This window comes from Schistocerca gregaria, chromosome 1 (assembly GCF_023897955.1).
Source record: "Schistocerca gregaria isolate iqSchGreg1 chromosome 1, iqSchGreg1.2, whole genome shotgun sequence".
In the NCBI taxonomy this organism is placed as follows: Eukaryota; Metazoa; Arthropoda; class Insecta; order Orthoptera; family Acrididae; genus Schistocerca; species Schistocerca gregaria.
In genome coordinates, this window is record NC_064920.1 from 258,244,760 (window position 1) to 258,262,810 (window position 18,051).

Below are 18,051 nucleotides of genomic sequence, written 5' to 3' on the forward strand. Positions count from 1 at the left end.
AGAGAGAGAGAGAGAGAGAGAGAGAGAGAGCTGCTGTACTTGTATATCAGGGATATGGGTTCTGCAGTGACAGAATCCCTGATGCCAGGTTTTGTGCAGCAAGATGCCACACAGTAATTACTTGTGGTTAAAGATGAGCAGTTAGTGTTAGCCCCACAAGCTGATCCTCAGATAGTCCCAGCCATTGCCAGAATAATTATTCCTTTTTTCTGGTAAGTCAACAGAGGGTGTAAAGCCTTTCACACATGACTTGGCACCATTGGCAAAGATGAGAGGTTGGTAAGTTGAAAAGTTGTTGCAGGTACAGAAATTATGGCTGATTGAGGAGGCAAAAGTGTTTGTTAGGTGTACAAAGTGACACAGACATTTAAGCAGTTGAAGAAAGGCCTCCTACAACAATATAAAAAGGAAAAAAAGAGCAAGATTTTTTTGTGTGCAGTTAAGTAGTGCATCAAAGGGGCATAATGAAACAGGGGAGGGTTTCACAGAATACACAAGATTAATGTGAAAATTTATGAATTTTGGGAGAATGATGATGAAAATAATATTATACTCCAGGAAGCTGAGCATAGGGAGTTTGGCACCTTTCTAAGGGGCTTTTTAAGTGATGTTTCGAGAAGTGATTGAAGAGGTGCACTAAAAAACCTGTACTCTGCCGTCAGATTGGCTACAGAGTTTGAAGAAATTGATGTAGCAACAAGGGTGCAGGACAAGCTAAGTATGGTTCCTATTCGTATGAAATGTTAGAGGTGTGGACAATCAGGGTATGTCTAGAAGCAATGTAGGCAGCCTCAGTGGGGTAAGAATGATGTTGGTGGACACCATCGATGAGATTATAGTTGTAATGCTGGGAATACTCAGTGGAGACGTGGGCAATGGTTAAATGCGAAAGGGAACCCAAGTCCACTGAGTGGCGTTCCCTTAAGATTTTAATGCTAAAAGATACATATGCAGAGGTAGAAAGTGCTATAGTGAGAGGTTTGAAAGACAGGAAATGTAAGTTTGTGTGGAACACGGGGGCAAATTTGTTAGTGATAAAAAGAGACCTTGTTGGTCAGAAATTATTAGACCCATCACACTATAGACTGCATGAGTGAGGGTGACAAAGATATGAAGTTAGTTGAGTCAGCATTATTAAATTTCCAGTTTGTAACATTTCAGAAAGGCTATAATGTCATGCTAAAATTGACCTTCAGCAAACATATACGGTGTAATTTAGAGGAATGACATTCCAGTTGGGGTAAACTGTCAACAGTGAAATACTGTTGCAAGGGTCATCTAACTTACAGTGACAGATTGATTAAACTGTGTACAAAAACATTACGGCTTTATTTGCAGGGTATTGTGCCAGAGGGCACAAGGAACTTTCTTTGGATGAATGTAGAACTTGAGTCACCTATTGATGTGTTATGTGTATAATACAACCACTAGAAGAGAACGATGTTTGGACGCATGACATTGTTTTGGAAGAGAAGTATCATATGCTTGTAAGAGAGAAATTGTAGAGAGTTGTACCTGTGAATATAGATAATTTTGGTGCTGATGGAATAAAGCTAACAGAGGGATTGCTACTATTGAATTTGAACAACCTGGAGAACAACAGTTGCGATATGTTAAGTGTGAATCAAAGTTAGATGCAGGCCACTGTTAAGACTAAATTACCTAAAAAGAAAGAGCAATTAGAAGGAACAGAGAGAGTGAAGATGGAGGAATTGCTGTAAGAATTAGAGAATTTATTTTAGTCACAGGGTCCATTGTCTGCGACACCTGTAGTGCAACATCAAATGCCAACAGGAAATGAAGTACTGATATATCAGAAACCATGTTGTATACACTGACATTTACAGCTAACTTTGTATTACACTGGCCAACAGCTAGTCAATGGAACAATAGAAGAGAGCACAAGTCCATGGGAACCACAATTGTGGTTGTGGCAAAAAACCAGTGTGTGATTCCAAGAAATACAGAGCCTGCTGTGACTACTAATATCTTAATAGTAAATTGGTAACAGACACATATCCAACACCTAAAATAATGGAGACCATGAGTAACTTGGGACAGTGCACCCACTTCTCTGCCATGGACCTGAGGAGTGGGTACTTGCCTTGGAGGGAGTGTGTTACTTGGAGCATATAATTAGTAAGTCATAGTAAAGACAGACTTGAGGTTCTGCAAGTTGTTCCTAAGAATAGTAAAGAGCTACACCCATTTCTGGTATTGGCAAATTATTATAAGAAATTTGTTGAAAAAGAGCAGAAAATTTGAGTGGTTGAAGAAACGCCTGGCTGCATTCGATAGATTGAAAAAAGCTTTGACATTGAGGCCAGGTGCGATTTTCCTAGACTATCAAAGAGAGTTTCTGATGTCGCATGACGCCTCTAGTCAACCAATGGTGTGTGTTTTAAGTCAGTAGACGGATGACAATTAAAACTAAACTGTTCCATGACAGAGAAGGAAATGCTTAGCTTGATATATGGAGGTGCTTATTTTAACTGCTACATGTATAGGTGAAAATTCAAAATGGTGACTAATCATGCAGCTCTGAAATGGTTATTAGGTTTGAAGGATCCTTCTAGCAGGCTCATGGGTGTTGTTGAAGTTGAATGAGTTTGATTGTGAAGTTGCAGGCAGGAAGCACGGAAACACAAATAGATTGTGCAGGAACGTGGTAGTATTACAGTCTTGCTGAGTGGCAAGTAGCGTGAGCCACTGATGCCTACCACAAATTGGACAATATGCAACTGCAGTTCAGCATGTGTGATAGCTTGGTAAATAAGACAACTAGGTTGGGACCACACATAGTGGTGCCAGCTAGCTAAGTTCAAGGAGACAGAGTTGAATGAGATACTCAAAAACATGCTACCTGGACGTACAGGTTGCAGACAATGAATCAGAAGGTAATAGAACAGTGCTGGTGGAAGGGAAGGAAGGAAGACATAAGACCAATATGTAAAGAGTGGATACAGTGTGCACAGCGAGCAGACATGAAGCATAAGCAGATAGCATTACAAAGGTTGCCAGAGGAAGTTAAGCCATTTGAGATTATAGGAATGGATTTCCTAAGTCGGTTTGACTGGACTCTGCCAACTCTGCCAGGAAACTGTTCCATTTTAACAATTATTCGCAATTTTTATAGTACACGAAAATGATTGCCATTCCAAATCAGCAAGCAGATAAGGTTTTGAAAGCCATGGTTAACAACTGGTTGGTCAGTTTTTGTGTTCTTGAAACAGTAATCACAGACCCAAGGGACAAATTTCATGTCAGACCTTACGAAATAACTGTCATTTGCTACGTCTTCAGAAATTAAGAACTGCTTCATTGCACCTGCAAACGAATGGTAGATGTAGAGAGTGCATCTGATTGCTGGTAGGATGTTGAGTTACCATGTAAACTCTTACCATAGTGACTGGGATATGTACCTGACATTTGTCATGACAACTGACAACTTGAAGTTTCATAATGTTACTGAGCTATCCCCTCATGTGGTGGTGTATAAGAGGAAGATTCCTTAACAATTTTATGTGATCAGACCAAAGTTGGTAAGGGCACAGAGTCAGTTCACAATTTTGCCAAGACCCTAGGGGAGGTATGGAGACGTGCAGAAAGGAAATATGAAAGCTGTGAAACAGCAAGCGGTAGTTGGGAAACCCAGAGGGAAATTACTGTGGTGTAGGGTAAGGCAATGAGTAATGTTGTCAAGCCCTTATATCGCTAATAGTAAAACAAGAGTGTTTGTGACAACGTACCAGGGACCATACCAAGTGGTAGAGACAAGGTCACCAGTCAATGTCAAACTATGGTTGCCAGCTAGGAGTACGATTGTTCATGTTGGATGCCTAAGAACATTTCAAACCGTTCTACATTCATTGCCACTATTATCAGCACAGATAGCAAAGAAAAAGGAGGAACGAAGTAAGGAGAAGAATGAGAGCAGAGATGTTGCATGACCTGTGGGGGGACGTAGTTGTGGCTCCCTGTTTCCAGGTTGCTATAAGCTAGGAACACAGATAGAGGGTATCCTAATTGTGGCAGTGCTTCACCTCTTCACAGAAGTTGGAGGGGGAATGCAATGAGCTCAGCAATATGAAAGCAGAGTGCTTTCTATATTGTAGAAGGAAGCGATTCTTATTTCTCATAGATGGATGCTGAGATTAATTTTTTAACACTTGTGACATGAGGAACAAGATTAAAGGGTTTGAGGATGTATTCTCAGGGCTACGCTGAGAAGCGGAGAGCGAAGGATTGTTCTTACAAATGTGAGGAGAATATAAAGAATTGCATAGGTCCTACGAATGATTACGGGGACAAATGCAGCAAGCAATAGACAGGGTGCTACATATATTTCGGCAATGCAAGGAGGATTGATTACACACAGGGGAAGGTTATTGAAAATCATATTTGAACTGCTGTAAACAATGACTTCAGGAAGCTAAACGGTACGTTGGGAAGAGTGAGGGAGATGACAATATGTAACAAGGTAGTGGTTGAGGGGCATACCACTCAGTTGACCAGTTTGCATACTCCATGACCTCAGTCAACAACTTTCATAATGCACATGTACTAGTCAGTGCATGTGCATTATGAAAGTTGACGACTGAGGTCATGGAGTATGCAAAGGAATCGGTTGATACTATCAGTGGACTCCAGGAATTGTACAGACATGACTGAATGTGCTGGACATGACGCTAACACTACTCTCATGAAACTACTGCAGTGCAATTTGTATGGTAAGAAAGTGGTGACTTGTCATGCACCTCCTGTGTAATTCCACATGCTCTGATGCCAGGAACCAACACTCACAGAAGTGTGCTACAGAAAGTAACAGCTCAGCCACGACAGCTGCATAAACCATATGCAACCGACAGACACTGGCAATGCAGATCCCAATAGAATGGATTACCAATTGATGATCTAAATGATTAATGGAAAATCTCATATAAAGATGTGAAACAAATACTAACAAAGAGATAGAGGGGCTGGCCAGTACTTACCTCGGCTCAGTACAGCCAATAGATACAAAAAAAAACAAAAAAAAAAACTGAAAAGTTACGTTCCTAGCTTTCGGAATAAATGTTCCTTCATCAGGGAGGAGAGAGGGGAAAGAAAGGGAAGAAGGGAAAGTGGATTTAGTTACTCACAACCCAGGTTATGAAGCAACAGGGAAAGGAAAACAGGGAGGGTAGCAAGGATGGAGGCATGGTTGTCAGAGGAAAGTCAAAGATATTCTACTGTAAGTACTGTGCCAGCTTCAAATCAAAGAGGATGCATACAGAAGTAAAGAGGTACATAGTATAAAGATAAACACAACTATGTAGGATGAAAAGATGCGTGAATGGCTAAAGAGGAAAGGGAAAGAGGAGAAGACTGAAGAGTCAATGGGAGTGAGGTTGGTTAACGTAGGTTCAGTCCAGGGGCATGGCATGATGAAAGGATGTGTTGGAGTGCAAGTTCCCATCTCCGCAGTTCAGGGGGACTGGTGTTGAGTGGGAGAAGCCAAATGGCACATACGGTGTTGCAGGTTCCTAGGTCCCTAGAATTATGCTGGAGGGCATGCTCCGCTACTGGGTATTGGACATCTCCTAGGCGGACAGTTCGTCTGTGTCCGTTCATGCACTCAGCCAGTTTTGTTGTTGTCATACCGATGTAAAAGGCTGTGCAGTGCAGCCATGTCAGCTGATAAATGACATGTGTAGTTTCACACAAGGCCCTGCCTTGAATTGTGTATGTTTTACCACCAGCGGGGCTGGAGTAGGTGGTTGTGGGGGGATGCATGGGGCAGGTTTTGCAGCGGGGTCGGTTACAGCGGTAGGAACCACTGGGTAGAGAAGGTAGTCTGGGAATACTGTAGGGTTTAACAAGGATGTTACGGAGGTTAGGGGGGCGACAAAAGGCAACTCTGGGTGGTGTGGGGAGAATTTTGTCAAGGGATGATCTCATTTCAGGGGTTGACTTGAGAAAGTCATAACCCTGGCGTAGTAATTTATTGATGTATTTGAGGCCAGGATAATATTGGGTGACAAGGGGAATGCTTCTGTGTGGTCTTGGGGTAGGAACATTGTTGTTGGATGGGGAAGAATGTATTGCTCGGGAGATCTGTTTGTGGACAAGATCTGCAGGATAGTTGCGGGAGAGGAAAGAACTGGTCAGGTTATTGGTGTAATTGCTGAGGAATTCGTCACTGGAGCAGATACCTTTGCCACGAATACCTAGGCTGTAGGGAAGGGAGCGTTTGATGTGGAATGGATGGCAGCTATCAAAGTGAAGGTACTGTTGTTTGTTTATGGGTTTGATATGGACAGATGTGTGGATGTGAACTTCAACAAGATGAAGGTCAACATCCAGGAAGGTGGCTTGGGTTTTGGAGAAGGACCAGGTAAAATTCAGATTCGAAAAGGAGTTGAGGTTATGGAAGAAATTAAGGAGTGTTTCTTCACAATGAGTCCAGACCACAAAGATGTCATCTATAAACCGATACCAGGACAGGGGAAGCAGCTGTTGGGTCTTCAGGAAAGCCTCATTTATGCGGCCCATGAAGAGGTTGGCATAGGACGGAGCCATCCTGGTTCCCATGGCCATTCCCCTGATTTTTTTGTTGGTCTGGCCTTCAAAAGTGAAGTAATTATGGATGAGGGTGAAGTTGGTTAGTGTGATAAGGAACGAGGTTTTTGGAAGATCTTCGGGTGGGCATTGGGAGAGGTAGTGCTCAAGGGGAGAGAGACCATGGGTGTGTGGGATGTTTGTGTAAAGGGATGTAGCATGTATGGTGACAAGAAAGGTTTCAGGTGGGAGAGGAGTGGGAATGGATTTGAGGCGTTCTAGGAAGTTGTTTGTGTCTTTAATGTAGGATGGGAGTCTGCGGGTGATAGGTTGGAGGTGTTGGTCTACCAGAGCTGAGATACGTTCTGTTGGGGCTTTGAAGCCTGCTACAATGGGACGACTAGGATGGTTCTCTTTGTGGATTTTGGGTAATAGGTAGAAGGTAGGGGTACGTGGCTCAGGTGGAGTGAGTAAGTCTATGGAAGCTGTTGTGAGGCCTTGTGAGGGACCTTGGATTTTTAGGATTTTCTGCAGCTCAGTCTGGATGGAGGGAATGGGGTCCTGGGTAACAGCTTTGTAGGTTGAGGTGTCGGAGAGTTGACGCAGTCCTTCTGCTACATACTCTACACGGTCAAGTACCATAGTTGTGGAGCCTTTATCCGCCGGGAGGATGACAATAGAGCGGTCTGTTTTCAGCTCCTTAATGGTACGGGATTCAGCTGGGTTGATGTTGGGGGTTGTCGGGATGTTCTGCAAGAAGGACTGGGAGGCAACACTGGATGTGAGGAATTCCTGAAATGTCTGCAAGGGATGGTTTTGGGGGAGGAGAGGAGGATCCCTTTGGATTACCAATTGAGTGTGATTTACTGAGAATTAAAACAAAGATGAGAAATTGCTGTGGGCATGTACATCAAAGGTTATTGTTACGAAGAAACTTGCAGGGGCAAAGGGATTGGAACTGCACAGCAGTGTGCTATTAATTAATGGAACAGTGTAGTGACATATACAAGATTAAGTTGTTCCTAGGCAAAACAGCCAGCCAGGGATTCCTGTAAGATATTAAGGAGCCTCAATGTTACTTCAGTTGAACGGGGCTACACTGGATCTACTCTGTGTGCAATGCTGTAACGATGTTAGCTTATTGCTACTAGCAGAGAAGACTGGCAGGTGCAAAGCAGTTTGAACCCCTTGGCACTGAGCTAGTAATTAATAGAACTGTATGTGCTAACAACACCAACATTTCACTGTCAGCTACTGTTTCGGGAATTACCTGGTTAAATATGCAGCCACAGCTGGACTGGCCAGGCAAACCACAAGGAGTGCTCCCAATACCAGATATGATCTGTCTGAATAAAACTTTGAAACTGGACCTAATTCTTTCTAAACAAGCTCATAGAAGGGAGTATTTCATCAGAAAAGATACTCTGGAATTTGCAGCAATGTTGGGAAAAACAACTTCATATAGTTGAGCCTAGTGTCACCATATACAGCGCCATAGCAGCACTGACTTCGTTCTGTGCATGCTTCATCTACTTTGAGCAGGGAGCTGCTTGACAAGTAACTCCGGTAGTGCAGATCCCAATGGAATCAATTAACGATAGAGCATGAGGCACTGAGAATGAAGACGAAGATGAGGCTGAGAAAATGTGTAGGCATGTGCATGGCAATAGGAGTACTGTAGTGATAAGAAATAAGTTTTCTAGTGCATAAGTAGTACATAGAAGGTAAAACCCTGAAGATTGGAGCATGGGGCCCTTGAGAGATGTGGAGACATTAAACAACATGGAGATTCCATGGAGCTATGTCTAGCATAAGGTGATAATAGGAGATGTAAGTTGTGTTTTAACATGTTGTGAGTGGAAAATTATAAGCTACTAATGTGGTAGAGGAAGAGTTTGGAAAATTGAGGAGCCAGAGGACTATAACCTATAGAGTAAATTTGCGTCTACTGGACCTTGTGGCTCAAGCTGCCTAGTATTGAAGAAGAAAAAAATGTATAATATTGTCTGTGTATGCTGAGTTTTGTAACAGACTGGTCCAGGTTTGGGACTCAGGGGCCAGGTCTCCAAAAGGACAGAATTATTGTAGTGCTGTCAATATTTTTTGGGGGATTTCTGCAGCAAGTAGCAGCTCAGCCACAGCAGTTGCAGAAACCATATACAGCTGGCAGACGTAGAGGTGTTGGCATGACAGTTGAAGCAACAGGGCTGCTTATGCATTGTGAGGCAGACAAGGCCAAGAAGCACAATCCTGTTGATGTAGCAGAAAGAAAGGGCACTCCCAGGGCATTCTAAGCAGTTACTACACCACCACACCATAGATTTCCTATTTCGAACATTGCTTGTAGATGTGCATCAGTACAACAAATGGTCCACCAACCCAGATAAATAACTGTCAATTTTAGCAGGGGGTCAGCAGTCTGACAATACCTGCTATGTTGAGAGATTTAAGCCGTCCACCAGAGCAATCTGGAAGTACAGGCAGCTCCAGCGCACCATCCTCTAGTACTGGCTCCACATTGCCGGACGGAGTGCCTCTCCACTCTTGGGCCACTCCAGATGCTCTCCATCAGCAACCTGTCTCGTGCCTTGAAGAGGCAGAAGATCAAGACAAGGACATTACAGCTTCTTTCCCTCGTAAAAGGGCGCAGGTGCTCTGATGCCCCAAACCAACACTCAGACAGGTGGGATCCACTGCTGGTGCCTGTCAGCCTCTACAACTGTTCTGGCAGTTCTACACACCACTGGCACTTATTATTGGGCAGCAATGCTGCTCTAACTGGGCACGCATTGCTAAGTGGGATTCTGTGTGTTGGTATTCTTGTGCACTGATGTCACCGTTGCCTGACTGGCTGCCATCTAGCTGCTCATCATACCACACACCATCTTGCCATATACCGAGCAGGGGTAAGGCCATGTCAGAGAACTGCAATTAGTGTAGTAGCACTAGTTCTAATAAAATATTTAATTTTTGATGTTGTGTCTCTGAGCTGCCATCGTCTGGCATCTCCACCATAACCCACTCCCGCTACCCATTTCTGCATAGAAGTGACCCTACACCCTGAATATAATGAGAGATACCATGTTAAACACATTTTTATGATATAATGGACAGGATCAGCTATCTGTGAATTGAACTTCAATAATGGTCTTAATGATCATTTCAGTATCTTGTGAAAGGGCAAATCATCAAAATAGAAGAAAATTTTATCAATAAATTAGTCAACAGTCACCTCTCATACAACACTGCCATTATTTCCATGTGTATTTAGTCTTACTGTTTGCATTGTGTGTGTGTGTGTGTGTGTGTGTGTGTGTGTGTGTGTGTGTGTGTGTGCACATGCACATGCTAGCATGCATGTGTGAATGTTGAGCCATTTACTCTTATGTGTGGAAGTACAAGTAGTATCCATTAATTCACTGGTACAGTGTGCTGGAAACTTTGAACTTACTTTTGCTAAGATTTATTTTGCTCTACAGTCATGTTGTGGAATTTTACAGGTTTTATTAGAAGCTTGCACAACATCACCGGATTATAACCGAAACATATACCTCAAGCCTCTAGAAGAATGTCATTTTGAGGAGTACCCTATCTCTGTTTCTCGGAGAGCCCAGAACATTTCTTTGGTTCCTCTTTTTGCTGAGACATTAGCTAGTCAAGCAAATGAATCTCTGATGGATGCTACAGCCATTATCAGGGCTACTCAAAACAACCTGGAATTTTCACCAACATTAAACGCTGAGAGACATACATGTAAGTCTGTCAGTTGTATTATAGTTTCTGTTTTCTTTAATTGATTACCAAAATTATTGTGATGTGGTATTTTGTGTTTGTGTGAAAGTTATATATATATATATATACACCAAGCGGGAAAGCACCGGCAGACAGGCACAATGATGAACAAAACAAACACACACACACACAGAATTACTAGCTTTCGCAACCGATGGTTGCTTCTTCAGGAAGGAGAGGGAAAGACGAAAGGAAGTGGGTTTAAGGGAGAGGGTAAGGAGTCAAGGAGTCATTCCAATCCCGGGAGCGGAAAGACTTCCCTTTTTTCCCCCCAAGGGAAGTTTCTTTCTATTTCATTTTTAATATATATATAAAATAGAGGGAAGCATTCCACGTGGGAAAAATATATCCAAAAACAAAGATAATGTGACCTACCAAACAAAAGTGCTGGCAGGTCGATAGACACACAAACAAACACACACACAAAATTGAAGCCTTCGCAACCAACAGCTGCCCTTTCCCCCCCCCCCCCCCCCCCCCCCCCCCCCTCCAGGAAAGAGGGAAGGAGAGGGAAAGACAAAAGGATGGGGGCTTCAAGGGAGAGGGCAAGGAGTCACTCCAATCCCGGGAGCGGAAAGACTCACCTGAAGGGAAAAAAGGGAAAAAAGGAGAGGTATACACTAGCGCGCGCGCCCACACACACACACACACACCCACACACACACACACACACACACACACCCACACACACACACACACACACACACACACACATCCATCTGCACATACACAGACACAAACAGACATTTGTAAAGGCAAAGGCAAAGGCCCTTTCAAATGTCTGCTTGTGCCTGTGTATGCGCAGATGTGTGTGTGTGTGTGTGTGTGTGTGTGTGTGTGTGTGTGTGTGTGTGTGTGTGTGTGCGGGCGCGCGCGCATTTGAGCTCGCGTGGGTGTGCGCGTGGGTGTGTGTGCGTGTGCGCACGCGAGTGTATACCTGTCCTTTTTTTCCCCTTGAGGTGAGTCCTTCCGCTCCCGGGATTGGAGTGACTCCTTGCCCTCTCCCTTAAAGCCCTCATCCTTTCGTCTTTCCCCTCAGCTTCCCTCTTACCTGGGGGGGGGGGGGGGGGCAGCCGTTGGTTGCGAAGGCATTTGTGTGTGTGTGTGTGTGTGTGTGTGTGTGTGTGTGTGTTTGTTTGTTTGTTTGTGTGTCTATCGACCTGCCAGCGCTTTTGTTTGGTAGGTCACATTATCTTTGTTTTTGGAGATATGAAAGCGTTGGTATGTTCACACACACACACACACACACACACACACACACACACACACACACACACACAAAATTCAAGCTTTCGCAACCCACGATTGCTTCATCAGCAAAAAGGGAAGGAGAGGGAAAGACGAAAGGATGTGGGTTTTAAGGGAGAGAATAAGGAGTCATTCCAATCATTAAGATGGGCCACATTGTTTTACTGTTCTGCCACACACAAGTACAGCATATTTTTCTACAAATTGTAGAATTGAACTGATCATTATGTCTCTGTCTGGTTTTAGTAATTATTTATTTTTCAAAGAGTGATGATTTGTATCTTTTTTTCAGTTGCTGAGAGCTATCAACAAAATCCAGCCTTCACTTTAACCAGTGGTTCGTTATTTTCAACTAGAAGTAATACTGCCCCACAAAATACAAAATCAAGTTGTTCTGCAGCACTTCAAGGTCAGAAATTTTTGCTAATAGAGTTCTATGTTTTCATCCTTTTACGGAATGCTTACGTGATTTTAATTTCTCCATAGTAACACCACTTCATTATTTATGCAGGGATTAGTGAACAAAATGTAAGTACTGACAAACTTAAGCGAAGATTTGTAAGAGATGAGAAGAAAATTGGCTATTACTTTGCAAAAAGAGAGGTAAGACGCACCATGAAGATAAAGGAACTCCAAGCAGAAAGGTCTAAAAAGGAAGCAACTGTATCTCTGTTTCGGAAATATCGGAAAGGAGACCTTCCAGACATTGAAATCCAATTTTCAGCATTTATTAAGCCTTTGCAGGCCTTAGCTAAGGTGAGAAGATGATTATATGCTGCAGGCTATTTTTGTACTGTAATATGTGCTTCTTTACTTTGTAATCTTTCTGCGTAAGCTTTGTTAAACTAAATAAGAATTATATTAAAAGGACAAAATCCTACTGATCACATAGAAGAGGCACCGACTGTGCCTACACTGGAAAAAAACAGCTAGATATTATAAGCTGTTCAGCTAACTCTTTCATCAGACATAGACAAAGCGTGAGGGGGAGGGGGGGGGGGGGCAGCGAGGACACAGAAGTAATGTGGTGCAGTGTCAGGTGCCTGTGCGAGTGCTGCGGAAGGCCGGGGGGGGAGGGGGGAGGCAGAGGGCAGAGGGCAGAGGGCAGAAAGGACTATGCACATGCTGTTGGGGTAGAATGCATGTATAAGACTGGAGTGGAAGCATGGAAGGGGATAGAGGCAGCTAAATGATATATTGTAAAGAGAGTTCCCATCTGGACAGTTCAGAAAAGCTGGTGTTGATGGGATGAATCCAGACATCACTGGTTGTGAAACTGTCGCTTACGACAACCACATCATGTTGGGTGGCATGCTCAGCAACTGGGTGGTCAATCCGTCTATTGGACACAGTTTGGTGGAGCCCTCTTTGTGTGAACAGAGAGCTTGTTAGTTGTCATACTTACATAGAATGTACCACAGTAGTTGCTGCTAAGTTGGTAGGTCAGGTAGCTGTTTTCATAGGTGGCCTTGCCTTTGATGGAATAGGAGATTGTGCCAACCTCCATTTGTCACACACCAGGAGAGTAGCAAGTAACATAATTAGCTTTTTATGTCTGTTTTATAGCTTACTTCTGAAATTAGCAGTAGTAGGATGGGTTTTTTTTGTGTGTGTGTGTGTGTGTGTGTGTGTGTGTGTGTGTGTGTGTGTGTGTGTGTGTGTGTGTGTGTGTGTGTGTGTGTACAGATTCAGGGGAGCTGGCCACAGTTCAAAAATCAAAAAAGCTGAAGATAGTGTGGGCTCTGGTCAGCTGCTGCAAATTGCTGCCTCACAGTGTAGTGGCAGCGCAGACTCTGGTGCATTGCATGGAGCACCTCAGGTCTCACTTGTCCACCCTTAAGCTCTTCTTCTAAGGTACCACACAGCATACCTGACATAGGATCCACCTCCTATTGTATTGTATGTGTTGTCACTCGAGGTAGAGTGTCAGTGTGGGGACTTGCTGTTAGGTCTGGCCCATTCACACTGTGGATAGGAGCAAATGACTGCTCCTTCAGCAGGCTCTACATCTACATCTACATCCATACTGTGCAAACCAACTGACGGGGTGTGGCAGAGGGTGCCTTAAGTACCTCTATCGGTTCTGAGTGGGCAAATGTGAAGAGGTGTTTGGCGGTTATTGGTAGCTCTAGTACCAGGCGATTTATAGAGCCCATTAGGAAAACAGTGTCCAGTGTTGGAAAGGAGTCCAACATGGGCTCAGTGTATCAGCCAGGTGAAACTCATCCAAGATGTGGAGGAGACCCTGTCTATGGGTATCAGTGGTGCAGGGTGCAGTAATCTGCATCTTGATGGCTCATGTCAGCACCAATGATGATTGTCACTTAGAGTCTGAGACCATCTTTAGTCACTTGCTGGATACAAGCAAAGCTTACAATTTGGATTATTGTACCCTGTACTGGTGGAAGTACCTTTATTTTGAAGCAAGTGGATAGTCTCAACAAGAGCCTCATTGATTCTGTGGTGCTCTTGGCTGCAGTTCTTTTGACCATTGTCAATTGTATTGGAGAATTGTAGGATACCAGTTGATATGTCAGTGTGCATTACATGCAGAAAGCAGCTCATCAGGTTGCAGTGCACTTATGGAGTGTACATGGGGTGTTTTTGTCTAGGTGATAGTGTGAGTATGCAAAGTAAAGACACTTTTACAATCAAAACTTTAACAGTAAATAGTCGAAGCATTCATAACAAAATTCTTCAATTTACTGGATTCCAGGAAGTTGTCACACTCAGATTATCCTCTGAACTGAGGGATGAATGAAACCTGAAGTAGTCAACTCCAGCATGTTTAGTGAGGAGTGAAATGTACAGGTTGTATCAAACAGAATCATGATTTTTTTTAAAAAAAATCTTAACTATTATGTTGTTTGACACATGTGCATGAACAACCATTCTACTGGAAAGAGCAAACTCTTGAGTTTTACATGGTTCCCGCTACATAGCAGCAGGGTATGTCCACTTCAGTTCTAGTAAAAATTGGTTTTGGAGCAGCAGAAAATGTTTTGTGTTATATGATTTATGCAGTGCAGGTCAGTAATAATCGTTCTGCATGACTTTCGTACTAGTTATGGTGTGGATTCTCCTACAGCACAGAGCATTAGACAGTGGCATCAACAATTCCAAAATTTAGTGTGTCTTGTGCAATTTCATGGGAAAAGGTGTATGATCCATATCTCTTTGCCGAGAACACTGTTACTGGAAGCACATATCTCCATATTCTTGAGAACTTTCTTTTCACACAGTTGGACACTGACTTGAACAATTTCATTTATCAACAGGATGGGGCCTGCCACACTGGCATCTGGAAGTGAGGAGATTTTTGAATCAAAGGCTTACTGAACCATGGATCAGTCACACTGGACCAAATGATTCAGCATTACATTACTGGCCACCAAGGTCACCAGACCTGACTGTATGTGATTATTTCTTGTGGTGGTTTATAAAAGACTCTATGTGCCTCTAGTACCAACAACTGCAAAGAACTGAGACATCGCATAACAACAACTGTGGAAGCTCTAACTCAAGACATGCTCACTGCAGTTGCGAACAGTTTGAATACCACATTGACATATTCTGCATTTCAGGGGAAGCATATTGAACACCTATGAAAAGTATGAAACAAAACTTTTTGTGTCTCCCATTCATAAAAAAAAAACAAAATTCATTGTATACGTTTATTAGTTTCAGGAATATAGATGTGCCAATTTGAATGATTCTTTTTGATACATGCTGTTTATCAATTAGACAGATAAGATGCCATAGGAGGTGTAGTGTTCACTGCAGCTGATAAAAATGTTGTGTTTATTCAGGTCAAAATTGATTGTGACTTTATCTGTACAGGACAAAGCTGCTTAACTCAACTCAACTCAGTAGCTCAGATATACCCTGTTATGCAATATTAGTTGGAGGCAACATGAGCCTCCAGAGCATAGACTGGGATGTCTATGGAATCATTACAGGTGGTATGGACAAACAGCCTTCTGAAGTAGTTCCGAACATAACATGCCTGACCTTATTGACAGTGATAGTATAGAGACAGGGATTAGTGATCATAATGTTATCTTGATGATGGTTACTAAAGATAAGAAATCACCAAGAATGTAGAAAGAGTATTTGTGTTCGAAAGAGCTGACAAGCAGTTGTTAGCATGCTGCTTAGACTTTCATTGGACATCATTTTCCAATATAGATGGACGATAAGGAATTATGGGCAAAATTTAAACTGATTGTTAATCACACCCTGCATCAGTATGTGTTGAGTAAGCAAACTTATGGATGGGAAAGACCCACTATGGTTTAATAACAAAGTTCAGAAAATACTAAGAAAGCAGACATGGTTGCACATTCTGTTCTAAAAAGAAAATGGAATTTTTGACAAGCAAAAGTTAGTAGAAAATTGTGCATCTATAAAAAGATCAACGAGCAAAGCATGCTACAACTTCCACTGTCACTCTTAGTAGAAGATCTCGCCGAGAACTTGAGAAAATCCTAGTCTTGCACAAAATTGCTAAGTAGTGTGATGGCTTCTATCCAGTCACTCAGCTACCAGTCTGGTGCAGCAATAGAAGATGGTAAAAGAAAAGCTGAAGTTTTAAATTTAAGAAGTCAGTTTTGCAGGGGTACCATACAGAGATACTGCTGTCTGACCGTTGTACTGACTCTCATATGGAAGGCATAGTAATAGGTGTATCTGGTGAAGAATACAGCTGAAAGAATTGAAAACAGATAAGTTGGCAGGTGTGTGAAATCCCAGTTCAGTTTTGCAGTGTGTATTCTATGGCATTATTGGCCCTTTATTAAATTTGTTTTGGACAAAAAACTTCTGTCCATAGCCCAGCATGGGTTTAGAATTCATTTTTCATATGTAACTAAGCTTGCCCTTTTCTCACATGATGCCCTGCAAACCATGAATGAAGGACAATGGGCAGATTCCATATTCCTAGATTTCCAGACAGTGACTTGGTACCCCACTGTAGTCTCTTAATGAAGATGTGGAATTACAGAATAGATTCCAAGATATGCGAGTGGCTGGAGGACTTCTTAAGTAATAGAATCCAGTATGTTGTCCTTGATAGCATGCATTCATCAGAGATGAGGGTATTGTCAGGAGTACCCCAGATAAGTGTGGTAGGACCAATCTTGTTCTCTTTACATATAAACCATCTGACGGACAGAGCGAGGAGCAATATGCGACTGTGTGCTGTGGTATTGTCATTGAATGATTGTAAAAGGATATAGACTAACTTAGACAGAATTTGTGTGTGGTGTGATGAATGGCAGCTTGCTGTAAATGCTGAAAAAAATTACTACAGATGAGTAGGAAAAACTATCATGTAACGTCAAATATAGTATTAATGATCTGTTACTGGACAGTCATGTTGATGAAATATCTAGGTGTAACATTGCAAAGCAATATGAAATGGAATGAGCAGGTAAGGACAGTGGTAAGGAAGGTGAACACTTGACTTCTATGCTTTCCAAAAATTCTCCCAACAAACTGCTTTTCCATAAAGGAGACTGCATACAGACATCCATTGCAACCCATTCTTGAGTACTGTTTGAGTGTTTGGGATCCCCACCAGTCTGGATTCAGAATCATGCCAAAGAATTAAGAGGCACGCTGCTAGATTTGCTACTGGTAGTTTCGATCAGTACACATTACATAGGTAATTTGTGGACTAAAATGGGAATCAATGGAGCTTAGACAACATCCTTAGAGTGAAACACTGTTAAGAAAATTCAGAGAACTGGCATTTGAAACTGACAGCAGAACTATTCTTCTGCTGCTAGTATACAATCTGAGTGAGGACTGTGAATAGAAGGAAAGAGAAATTAGGACTTGTATGGAAGAGTATAGACAGTTGTCTTCCTCTCACTCCTTTTGCGAATGGAATGACAGGTATTGATACAAGGTACTCTCTGCCTTGCACATACAGTGGCTTGTGTAGTATGTATGTAGATGTACATGCCAGTGTAGACAAAGATACCTGTGACAGGACTGGAGTAGGTGGTAGTGGGTGAATGTATGAGACAGGTGTTGCATCTAGATCTGTTTCAGACATGTGTGCCATGGGATGATCATTTGAGTGGTATAGACTTGGACAAGGATATGGCAGGCATGGGTTGGATTGGCAGCAATATACCACTGTGAGAGGGGGGATGGGGAGGAGGATAGTGGGAGGGATAATTCTCATCTCAGCGCACAAGGACAAATGGACAAATAGTCAAAACTTTAGTAGAGGAGATGTTTGGTTTTTCCAGTCCTGGGTGGTTCCGAGTCTTGACTGGAGAAGGGGGGGGGGGGGGGGGGAGATGCTTATTTTTATTTGTTGCTGGCCGGTGGGTATATTGGAGGAGGTAGGTGACTGTAGACACAGTGTGCAGGAGCTTTGTTTTTGTGTTCCTGGACAATGTCAGGAGGATAATTTTGTCCCTAAGGGCCTCAGCAACACCATCAACATAATTGGAGAGG

The 18,051-nt window shown here is 42.7% G+C and overlaps 1 protein-coding gene across 1 annotated transcript in view; it reads left to right on the top strand.

Moving 5' to 3' along the window:
• LOC126341345 (DNA-dependent protein kinase catalytic subunit-like) overlaps positions 1–18,051 on the top strand; it is a 526,946-nt gene that overhangs the window by 313,230 nt on the left and 195,665 nt on the right. The window contains exons 32-34 of the mRNA XM_050001770.1: positions 10,041–10,293; positions 11,873–11,989; positions 12,092–12,336. Coding sequence (XP_049857727.1) covers positions 10,041–10,293; positions 11,873–11,989; positions 12,092–12,336 — 615 coding nt within the window. The remainder of the gene's footprint in view (positions 1–10,040; positions 10,294–11,872; positions 11,990–12,091; positions 12,337–18,051) is intronic.